The sequence below is a fragment of the Chroicocephalus ridibundus genome, chromosome 3, assembly GCF_963924245.1.
Source record: "Chroicocephalus ridibundus chromosome 3, bChrRid1.1, whole genome shotgun sequence".
In the NCBI taxonomy this organism is placed as follows: Eukaryota; Metazoa; Chordata; class Aves; order Charadriiformes; family Laridae; genus Chroicocephalus; species Chroicocephalus ridibundus.
In genome coordinates, this window is record NC_086286.1 from 68,101,203 (window position 1) to 68,113,456 (window position 12,254).

Sequence of the window (12,254 nt, forward strand, 5' to 3'; positions counted from 1 at the left end):
TTTTTAATTCTCACACAGAATGTGGCCGTGAGAGCTGGAGTTCAGCAACATCTGCTTTTACAGTCAGCAGATTGATTTACACCTATTCTGCTCCAGCTTCATGCTCAGGGGTCCCAAAACTGGCTAAAACACACAGAAACCAAGGGCTTGACATTTAGGGGAAGGTACATCCACATCCACTAGGAAATAAGGGAAGTGTGAAACCTTCAGAAACAGCATTATTTCTTAGTTCTCAGGACAAAGAAGAGTGGTTATCAAAGGAGGAGTATGTTTTAAAACTAAATATTTGCCATATGCTGGTTTTCCTATGTGTTATTGTCTATTTATTGTTACTTTTACTGTTTCTTTATTTTAGCTTCTGAAATTCTCAGCATTTCTGAGTAAAAAAAATAATAATAAATTTTATGCATTCAGTCAACTGTTCTTTTATCCTACTTTTCTATAGTAAGGAACGTGTCCCAGGTAGACTTCTTCCAATGTCACATACATTTTCACTGGCTTTGAACTGCAAGATAGAATTTATTCCCCTCTTACTCTCCTCTACATACCAGAACTTTCGTATATTTGATAACTTTAATGAAAAAGAAGTATTCTTTGCTTTTGAAATGCAAACCAGGACAATCAGTTGAGAGTCTTGAAATGTAAGTGGCTGAAATGTTCCAGGCCAATGGTATTTGAATAAAATAAATTTTTTAGATTCTTGGAATGACTGTGCTGTATTTTGTAGCTTTGGTGGCACACTAATTCTCTTTGAGGCAGCTGTTCATTTCCATCTCCACGCAAATTGCAGAAGTTACTCTATTTCAAAAAGGAAAAGATCTGTACAAATGTCTTAGGGAACCGCATAAGTTTCAGGCTATATCTCTGCTGGTAGTGCAACCATATGTACATAGTATTGAGTGTTTTCTATGAACCAGCCAAGATTTTTTTATTATTATTTCTATAAATGGATAAATCTATTTTCAAATTTAAGCAAAAATGCCTGTGCAAGCCTATGAACCTGTTAAAAGTTCTGTTAAAACTGAAGCCCTAATGCATTTCCCTTACATAAATTGCCAGGGTTTGTGCGCTGCACTTCCTCCCACGTGTGGCTTTAATTATGTGATACAAGGGTGGTACACAGAGCCAAATCTGCCCCCTAATCATCCTTTCATCAACTTCGGTACTAGTTCTCCCAATGTCCAACGCAGGCACCGGCTCGTGTAACTGGGGAAGGGAAAGCAAGAAAACTTAGCCCACAGTTTTCCAGCAAATAAATAAGTCAGAAATCCAGACGCGTTCTAAAGCGGTCGATGACTAGGCTCCCTGGTTGAACTTAGTAGTGATGGGAGAAAGAAAACTTCCCACGCTTGTTCCTGTATGTAACAAAAATGCAACAGGTTTAAGGAGGGCTCTGAAACCACCAGATCAACTAACAGATGGACATTACAGCCTCTGGGGAGAAGGAGAGGGAACACAGCGCTGCCAGAAGCAGTTTATAGCAGAGTTTATGTCACAGGGTACTGCAGAGAGAATTGGCACTGAGAAAGCTGGAGACTCTGCAACGTGAAGAGAGTACTCAGGCACCAGTGGCAAGGGAAGAATAAAGGGCTAAGAAACAAGTCCTTTACTCGCAGAAGATTTTCACTTAGATATTCCTATGCAATCTCCATAATTTTATCTGTAAATGACCCACTACACTTTTGAATGCTAGATATATTATCACAGCTGAATAAATAGTAGGGGAAATAAACATGACTATAGCAGAACCACTTTCATATTTGCTTTCTTAGAGTAACTGCAACTTCAGACTCCATTACCACAATAGTTTGTGTAAAACTCAAATACATGATGAAGATCCTCTCATGTTAGATGCTATACAACTACTGAATGAGAAATACAGGTTTTGTCAGCCTGATAGGCAGGGATCTTCGTGCAGAAGGGGCCAACTTTTATCAGCAGGGTTGGTGCTTTTGCGGGGGGGACACTAGACATTTTGATAAAGAAGAATATTAAAGAACCTTCTGAAGGCGGACAGCGAATTAATTTTGCAGCTACTTAAGTCCAGTACCTGTCATGTGTGAGAGCATGGATGAAATTAATTTTCAGAAGTCTGGGCAAATTTCAAAGACGTTATTTCATCATGCACGTACCAAGAGATACACATAATTCAAACACAAGTGCAACTGTTCACAAAGGCATATCCACACCAGAAATCTGCTTTCGTAATTGAATTTGAGTATTGGCCCGAAGCTTGTATTGCTGCCGTGGTTGGTGATACAGGGGTTAATTAAAATTTAAATATATCAAGTCACAACAACATCACATCAATCAAGCTAGTTCTACTTTAAATTTCTAATGTAGACAAACCAGATATTATACTCTTCAGAAACTGTTTGTTCCTTCTAATCTCTGAAATTATTTTTATGATTCTAGAGTAGTTAATTTACATGCCTGAATTAGTATGTTTTATGTAGATTCATTCACTAGAGTTAGGGTATGATTTACTATGCAGTGAAAAATCAACTGTATTCTTAATTGAGGCAGTTTAGCAGAAATCTCCAATTTCGATGGACAAACTTAGATGCCACAGTGTTGCAGGGTCAAATACAATTCCATGTTCAAGGAGTAATGGTTTAACCAAAGATACAAATCTTGACATTCAGCTTGGTCCCATATCTTGATGTAAGATATATAGTGCTAAGCTATGTTTGGAGTGTATGCGCGTACACTGATCATCTGAGATGTGGAGAAAAAATGGCCCGTGGTGGTTTGGGTTTGGGTTTTTTACAGGCTTTTAAAGCTTCCTTTTTCACATAGACATATCTCCTTCAGTCCACAACTCGTTGCAGATTGAAATAATTTTTGACATGTTTCTTTAAAACTCCTCCACTGTCCCTATAAATCTGACAAATGGTCAATTGCCTGCTGTTATTCATACCTGCGCTTAGCAGCATTTTCAGTGGAGAACGTCAGCTCAACACTCAGTTAACGCGTGACATTTCTGTAATAGCAGAATCCGGGAATTTCCACTGCTTGTCCCAGCACAGTATGAGGTAAAGAGTCTCTGTGTATAAAGTCACTATGGAAAGGCACACTGACTATTTTTCAGATGTCACCACCAATTTTGTGCTCTAATCCCAGGTTTAGCTGTTTTAAAATAGACACAAACATTTAGGTATTGTCAGGCACTTGGAAATCGTTGCAAATACAGGTAAATATCCAGACAACATCCCTCCAGCTAGAGCATTTTTTTTTACCTCTTCATGTTGAGAATGCTTGAAGACTTCTGAAGGCTACAGAATATAGCTCATTTACTCTGACTTCACTTCACTTGTTACTAGCGTAATGAATTAACCCAAGTGGAAAACACAGGCAATAATCATAGAAGACACTTCCATTATAGACAAACTTTTTGGAAGTCTGAATATGTTTTCTAAATATATAGCAGTTTCCATTTGAATTAATAGGTGAGAAAGAGAAATTCAGAACATTTCAGGACATACTAGTATTAGGTAACCATAACCTCTCTGATAAACACAAGGGAAAAACCACCTACACTCCTCTCAAACTGTTGTATTTTCCAGCTCTATTATAGAAATATTTTCCATGCAGTTTGCAATTCTGGGGTTTCTCTACTATGAAACACATTCCTTTTGCAGATATTTTTTTCGAACCAGTACTGATAAAATATTCTCTGTTTTGAAAGATTTGCTCAGCAATGATGATTTAAATTGCTTTAGGTAATTTTTATTCTGTTGGCACAAAATACTTGACTGAAGAACATGAATTTGCAAAAAGAAATTAGCTCCTCTAATTGTGTTTTCCCACAGAAGAGCTGTAGTCATGTTTCTTACATACTTTAGCAAGGAAAAAAGTTAAATCACTTAAATTTGCATTCTTCCAAGCACTGACACTTTTTTAACAGATACTCAGTTAATTTCAGTCTCAAATATTGGCAAAAATGTCTTTAGCTGTAGGATCTCAGAGATGGGTTCCGCTCTTTCTTGGTAAAAGTCAAGCCCAGTTAGCAGCTCCACATCCCGAACACGTGCAGAATGAGCCTGAACTCTTTCTTCAACCCATTCAGAAGGTGACTTATTTTCCTGCCAAAATAAACAAGAACAATGTTCAAATGCATAAAAGGCACTCTGTTGTTTGGTGGTGGTGTTAGACAATAACCAGTGTTTGAACTGGTTTGACACACTAAAGGCCTCCAGTTGGTAAAACTTCTTTCAGGTTTTCCTAGACATCTGTGCAGCCTTGCATTTAGGGATCTCATTTAAACAGAATCAAATGGATGTCCCCTCTTCCAACCTTCAAAATTATGCTGAAATGGCAAGTATGACTTTTAACTACAAAGAACAGTTGAGTCATATTTTAAACACACAAGTAAGGATAGTTTTAGTTACAGTATAAATTAGCTGCAGGGCTCAGGCTAGCCAAACAACAGCCACCTGACAACCTGAACAAAGTCCTTGCAGCAGCTCAGTCTTGATTGTCGGACAGCAATAATAATTGCTAGATAGCAAAAACAACTAAGCAGTAATCAATCAAAAATGTTATTGCTCACTTCTTTTACTACAAAGTTGTTTTGCAAACAGATGGTAATTTCCTTTTCGGTTTCCAATATCTGATTCTGACACAAATTGTTCACTAAATTTATGTCACTGCAAGGCACAATAAATATAAAATACAATGATATTTGGGGGCTGTTGCTAAACTTTAGAAATAATAGATGTTAGTTTCTGAAGTATAGAGAATAATTCAATCAAATTGTTTATTTTGTTTATTAGAGAGTTAGTCAACTCTCAAGAACCAAAAAGATGACTGGGCAGTTGTGGATTATCCACACCACAAAAGTGGAGACACCCAAGTTGTTTCTAAGCAGTGCAAGCTTGCACCTGCCTGGAGTTATGAGTTCAAAGTTATAAATAAACTAAATAAACAAAATTGTATTGCTTTGAGGGCCAGTTCAAGTCTGTGCCGCTATACTTCTCTGTGGGGAGACTCTGATACACACATTGAGCAAAGGAACCTTCTGCATCCCGGAATTTATGGAACACTCAGCTGGCTTAATGATACGTATTACACTCAGCTAACTTATTTTGCTTGCTACAAAACATGAGATTTACACTCTTAGTGGTAAGCATAGATTTTATTTCACTCAAGTATGAATTTCAACTGTGGGACTATCTACCTAAATGCCTACTGCCTAATTTTGATAAAGGTGGAACAAAGGATTGAAGGAATGCTAGCTACACTGAAGGGAGTACACTCAAAGTCCTCTGATACCTCTGGAGTAAGTTTATGCTGCGGTCTTCCATAAAGCTATCTCATCACCCTGTTGGCTGTGCTGCTGTTCTCAGCTCTTCTCAGGTGACAGCATTTCCAAGTCCTCCTATCAAACCCTCCTTTCTTCTTCTTCCTTGCTTCATAACAGTTCATTAGTTTCCAACTACCTCTCCTGGAGCTTCTTCCTCTTCTAGTCATCACTTTAGCTCTCAACTCACTCTCAGCTCATGGAGAACAAATTAATTAAACACTTAGACTTCTAAAGATTCTCCAGATGACTGGATCCCACTGGGAATCAGTTCACAAAGCTCACTGGCACACAGGAGCATAGAACTATACTTACAGCACAGCTTTCAGTGTTGTCAGGTCGATGAGGAATGATAAAAGACAAAGCATCCAAGGAGCCTGAACAGTTCAGTGGAGTATAGGACTTGTTCTTGCAGCTAGTCAGAACCACAAAGTAATGGGTTGGGACAGGGATTTCTGTATTGTTTACATGCCTACAAAACAAACATAAGGGATAAGGGATTTATCTGGATATCACGTATTAAAAACACTGATGCCATTAGTAATTTATAGAATTGATCTCAGCATAGATCTTCCACTACTATATGACTTTTATTTATTTTATAATTGAAATAAATACCTGATGGGATAGGCAGCCTCACTATCTGTTTCATGAACAGCCAAACACACATGGATTAGTCCTTTTGCACAAGCGGTACCACTGAAACCAGTAGGATTGCTTACATGGTCAACATTCTATTTTTCCAAAGCCAGAGATCTTTACATCTTAAGGAGGCAGGATAGAGCATCGTGTTTGCCCTTCATTACATTAAGAATTTCAACCACATGAAACTGAACTGGAGAAGAGTGACGAGAAAATTAGCCTCAGGTTCCTTGACAGCAAGAAATGCCAGAATGATGACTTGTGGCTATGTGCTATAGAAACCAGTTTAGGATACCTGATTCAAAATGTCTTCGCCTCCCTTTTTTGGCTATTCTGTGAACCTCGTCACTTTTGTGTATAAACTTTCAAGGAGCTGAATGCTTCCCAAATTCGCTGTACATCTTCAGTATTCAACCAAACACCATCACTGAAATCGTTATACGGGTTCCTATGAATGACTAACCGTGCTGAATAAAACATGCTTATTCCAAACTGTAGACAACATTATGTGGTCGACTGGCTATTACAGCATTCTGCTTGGAAGGAAGTTCTAGTCTCTCCTCCCTTCCACCCTCCTACTTCGTGGCAGAGCTGATTTTCCCATTCTCAAACCAGTTTTGACAGATGTGGTATTAAGTCTAGCCTTGAATAAAACATCTCCAGTGACAAATTCAGCTGTGCAGATTTCCCAGCACTTTTCTACTAAAGTGTTTTTACTGTCACAAGGAATTTCCCCCGTATTTGGAACAGTCTAAGTTGTTTGTTCTTATCCTGTTTTTTCCTCCTGCTGTCCTCATTCACTAACATAAATAATTGGTCTTTACCTTTTATATTTCTCTTTTATAGATTTTTTTTTTTATGTAAGTCTTCTCTTACTCCTGTTTCTACAAACAGATAAATTTTAAAATGTATTTTATGCTACCAGAGCTGACTAAAATGTACCTAGAACTTGTCAGACCTTCAAGTGACCTGTGTAAGCCACAGCCATGCAAAGATGCCACTCACAAACGTTACACTTTACATTGCCAGTTACATGATCGATTGAAGGCAAACACAGAAATCTGACCTTTGATAAAACACATCAGTTTGAGACAACAGAGGGAAAAAACAAACAGGTGAGTGAGCACAACACAAAAGTGATAAAATTAAACAGGCGAGTGAGCACAACACAAAAGCGATAAAATTATGCTTAAGGACATCTGCAGGTTTAGGTATCGCATATTCTCCCAGTATTTCTGTTGCAGAGGCCCAAAAAACTCAGCATAAGTTTGGGAAACAAATTACTGGTCTGTATCTGTGCATGTACATAGATACAATGTAACTGCAAGGCTTTTTTCTCTTTACTGGAACTTCAACTTCTATAGTACCATATAGTATTTGATGTTGTATGAGAAACAGTGGATGTAGTATTATAAAGGGAATGCTCCATTCTCTGTGATACTTGTTTCCAGTTCTTTTTGAATAGAAATTTGTTTGTGTGGAAATACAGTAGGAAATAACCTGGAGTTTCACTTCTGGCTTTTCCATGTACTTACTGCTTAATTTCGTCAAGCGTATCAAAATGGCCATCATAATTGTAATCAAACACTGGTCCACTGATAACATTTACTCCATTCCTTTCTCTAGCGTACTCCCGTAGAAGCACATTATGGAAATAGTCCCATATATCTGTCATTAAAAGAAAATATAAGCATATTTAACATAAATTTGAAGTTATTTCACCACTAAAGAAAAAGAACATATTTCCTTTTTCACTATAGATTAATAATAAAAAGTTCCAAACTAAACTGCCTGTAAAGTCAACTCTTTGTTACACAAAATTTGGATTTCATCAGAAGGGGCATATTCTCAGTCGCCATTGAAAGAGCCACGGTAAATGCTATTACAGCTCTGTAAGGTCCGTTACACTACTGGAGGTAACGCCTTCGATCTAATGCTGAAGCTACAATTCTAGAGCTGAGGGGGTCTTCCTTTCTGGCCTATCTGCTAGCACCTGCAACTGTGTCAATTAGTAAGGACTGAGGTAATGGCTTTCTGAGAGGAATATTTACCACCTGAGAGTTAAGTCTACTGAATTCACGCCAAATATCACCAGGCAATTTGGCTTATTTCACACTTGTTATTTTGAGAAAATACAATTTGTACGATATAAGCTAATAAGACTATTCAAATATTTACAGCTATCAAGACAGTAAAAAACAGATGGATCTGGGGGGTTGAGGGCATCCCCTATGATTTACCTCTTGCTTATGGTCTAGAGTAACTTCTTGTATGTTTAAATCTCTTGTCGATTTTTTCTTGGAAAACTGGATTTTTCATAATGTCTTTGATTTACTTGGAAGATTAAAGCCACTTAGGTCTCTGTTTTTCATATGGCATGAGTGAATGAATACATCAGATCTGAATGCATTAGACAGGTAGTTAAATCATCGCTTTTCCTCCATCTTTTTCCTTACACAATTCCTCTTCCTATCTAAAATGACCTGGGCCTAAGAGGATAACATGCAGTTTTAGAAAATTTCTTATCAGTGGTTATGAACAATGTGAGTCAGGCTGGATGGAAAGAGTTAATGTAGCTGTTGTGGTTTAACCTCATCCAGCAACTAGGACCATGCAGCCACAGCTGACGGCTCACTCCCCCTTTCCCCTCTGGAAGGGTAGGGAGAAGAGGGAGAAAAGGAGAGGAAAGGGAAGGAAAACAAAATCCTTGTGGGCTGAGATAGACAGTTTAATAGAACAATAACATTAAAGGAAAATAACAATAATAATAATAATAATAATAATGATAAAAGAATATACAAGACACAGGTCACTCCCAGCACGCAGTGAATTGGTTGCCCAGCTTGACTCAAGCAGAGATCATGGATTCCTCCCCACCTCGGCCAATCCCCATTTATGTACTGAGCATGATGTCTATGGAACAGAATATTCCATCAGCCGTTCTATTGTTCTGTCTAGGCTCCTTCTCAGCTTCTATGAGAAGCTGAAAAAGACCTTGACTGGTATAAACTTCACTTAGCAACAACTAAAACAATATGCACTATTGACATTCCTTTCATACCAAATCTCAAAACACAGCAACCACTAGAAAGAAAATTAACTCTATCTCAGCTGAAACCAGGACAGTAGCTTACTGCACTTTTGTAATAGAAACATCTGCCCGAAGTAAATATTCCAAGATCAATATTGTCTGGTTTGAGTTTCTGCTTGATGAAACAGGCACTGTATCGGGACATTGTTTACAAACTTTGTCTTGTCCTCTCTTGAGATCTCGCAAAAGGAAAGAAAAAGTGCCATTTTCATTCACCTTGAGCATAAACCCATGAGTTTCATAGTTAGCATTTCATATTAGGACAGCACACAGGAGATGAAGAGAAAATTCAAAAGTGAACAGGTATACCTAAGCAGAGGTCAGACAGGACTATACACAGAAAAAAAAAATTAACTTACATAAGTGTGATTTAAAATTTCACACATCTACTTCTAAAAAGTTTTGAATATATTTGCACAAGATATATTGGATATACTGCAGGTCATGCATTAATGTTTTTAAGTCCTTGTCATAACTTTATCAAATCCAGAACCATAATTACAGAAAATTAATCAAAATTAATCAAAACTTTGCAACCTACCTCTGAAAGCTCTATACATGGGAACAATATTGCTGGTGAGTAAGGCATCATACTGTTCAAGAGCAGATGAATTGAAGTCTATATAAAAGAACAAAGTATAAACTAATGAAATACTATACAAAGACGAATTTGCTTCCTAGGTCACTATAAATTGCAGGTACATGTAATTCAATTGCATTTTACATTTGAGCATGAATGTATGATCCTTCTACAAACATATGTCCAAATTTATTTGTACAATCTATTCAAGAAATTAATTATCAAATTTGACAATAGGAAATGAATATTCATACAGAGGATGAGGGACAGCCCTTCACTCCAACCCTTTACATCTTTCCAACCAGTTTTCATCACATTCAAGTTGTTCCATTTTTTAAAGAAAAACATAAATTTTCTAAACTGAAAATATTTAAGCGCAAGTCCTGCTTTTGGTCAGTCTACAAACACTGGAAGCCTTTTTCTGCCCAACATGCTGATCCAAAGAAGTTTGTGTTGGTGTTTGGGTTTATGTTTAAACATAAACCCACATCCAGCTGATTAAGACTTTCTAAGCTCTAGCTATAAAAAGAACCATGCTCACTGGGAGGATAGAGGAAACTGTGGGTAAAGGTCAGCTCTTCTGGGTAGTTGGAACAATTTTGGCTCCGAGCAACAGGGATTCTAACATCAGCCCGCAGACAGTCTGAAACAGTGGGAGGAAGAGGAGATGTGTTTTCCTGTGAAAAGGGAAAAAAAAAAAGTATTACACCCACAGCTGTGGCTAACCCAATGCTTTGTATGGTTTTAACTTTCTAGAACGGACTTCACTGAATCTTCTCCTATTTTCATAGTGAATCAGGTCAATGAAAGTAAGGGACACTGATGTTTTCTGCCTAGTGTTTTTCCTCTACTTCTGTTTTTAGGTAATTCAGGGAAATCCTTATGCAGCACGTAAAATTGTAGTAGCAAAATAAGGTTATACCTTAGGCAAAAACAGGTGACAACTTTGGCTCATTCGTCACTTTTACATATTTCTGGAAACACAAACTTGATGTCACATCCTCCTGGAAAGCAGCTAGTATATAAAGATGACACTATAACCTCATCTTAGCATCTGAGATTGCTATCTCCATAATAAGAGTCTGCGTTGATGAAGAGTTTAAGCTAAATAAATTCATAGCAAATTCAGTACATTTTACTGGCTAGCTTTACTAACTCAACTAAGATAAATTAACATGCACACTAGCTAAGATCTGGCCAAAGGTGATTCTGATGAGTATAATTGTTTCTACCTTAACCTTTTTTTCTATAACCTTTATTGTAGTTTTACGATAACATTAACTAGAACATCAGAATATGCTTCTCTGTGTTTAACTGCATTTTCTTTTTCATACTCATTTACATGTAATTTATTTTCATTTTGGTAAGAATGGAACATATTTATTTGCTTTATACCTTTATAAACAGTGGTTAAACATTTACACTGATTTTCAGTACATTTTTTATTTTGATCAATTAAAACTGAGCAGAAATAAAGAACTGGAATGTTCTTCTTGTGCCTCTTTGTACTCCTTGATTTAACTTCTTTACTTACTTTTATGATGCCCATATTATAGTTAGGTTATATATTAATGGAAACTAGATATACCACAGTATATACAGAGGGCAGTCTTTTAGAGCTGCCTGTCCGTCACATATGTAATACATCATATAACCTGCATTTTCACAAACACTCCTATATGTTTAAGAGATGAAGGCTGCTCATGGCTATTTCCATTGGACGTCACAGATAAAAATTCTCCAACTGAAGAAATAAGAATTCATAATGAACCTACAAACTCTCAAAATACTGAAAAAGCAACCACTCTAAGAATATTTCAGCTTGTTTTTTCAAGGATCTACAAGCCAGCAAGTAAACAATATCAAAAGCTGTTGAGAGACGAGAATAGCTGTGTCTGTGTCACCTTTTAGTACCAGATCAGCAGTTAATGCAACTCCAGATTCCTCTGTGAACTAACACACTCACTCTGCTATGTCTCTTCATTTCTTTTCCTCAAAATAGAGGAATAAGCTATTTTTAAACAGATTGTCTATGAATAAGAATAGAATGATTCTCAAACAAGCTGTGGTTATTTATTAAGAATTGAGAACTTGACGGTGATAGCCACCACCTCAAAACTTCAGAATCAGAAGAAAACTTTCATTGCCAGTTCAATAGCTTTAACCCTTTGGCTCCTTATCTTTCAGGTCAGAGAACCATAATGTCTTCTGAAGGAAATGGTTACAACTGAAAAACGGCTTTGCCTGTCACATCACCTTTTCTGATGCTGGTTATTTTCTTTTGACTAGCTAGTGATTAATGTTAAGAAGCAACATGAGTTATTTTATATACATTAATAACATTAGTTATTTGCATTACGTGACAGACTTTAGGCACCTGCTCTGGTCTGTCATGTCAACTTCAGCCGTCTCCAGGAATCTTTTTTCGTAGTCAAGAAGAAAAAATACTACACTATAAAAAACAAAACTACCATAATCCCCAGTGCACTGGGCTTTAGTTACAAAAATCTCAGTGATGCAAGTTCTCATTGCTGTTTTCACCTCTTTGCGGGACAGATTAGGTTTTTATATATTTTAATATATTTTTACAGTAAACTTCAGTGATTCTATACAGAAAAGCTATTTAAAGTCCACAGCTG

General features: G+C 37.1%; 1 protein-coding gene across 1 annotated transcript in view; it reads right to left on the bottom strand.

Annotated features, from left to right (window-relative positions):
- Window positions 1-2,482: 2,482 nt before the first annotated feature.
- The window catches only part of ENPP3 (ectonucleotide pyrophosphatase/phosphodiesterase 3), a 47,023-nt gene continuing 37,251 nt past the window's right edge, over window positions 2,483-12,254 (bottom strand). Inside the window, exons 21-25 of the mRNA XM_063329588.1 lie at window positions 10,157-10,292; window positions 9,577-9,654; window positions 7,480-7,612; window positions 5,618-5,774; window positions 2,483-4,085 (exon numbers count right to left, since the gene is read on the bottom strand). Of these exons, the coding sequence (XP_063185658.1) occupies window positions 3,912-4,085; window positions 5,618-5,774; window positions 7,480-7,612; window positions 9,577-9,654; window positions 10,157-10,292 (678 nt within the window). The 3' untranslated portion in view covers window positions 2,483-3,911. The remainder of the gene's footprint in view (window positions 4,086-5,617; window positions 5,775-7,479; window positions 7,613-9,576; window positions 9,655-10,156; window positions 10,293-12,254) is intronic.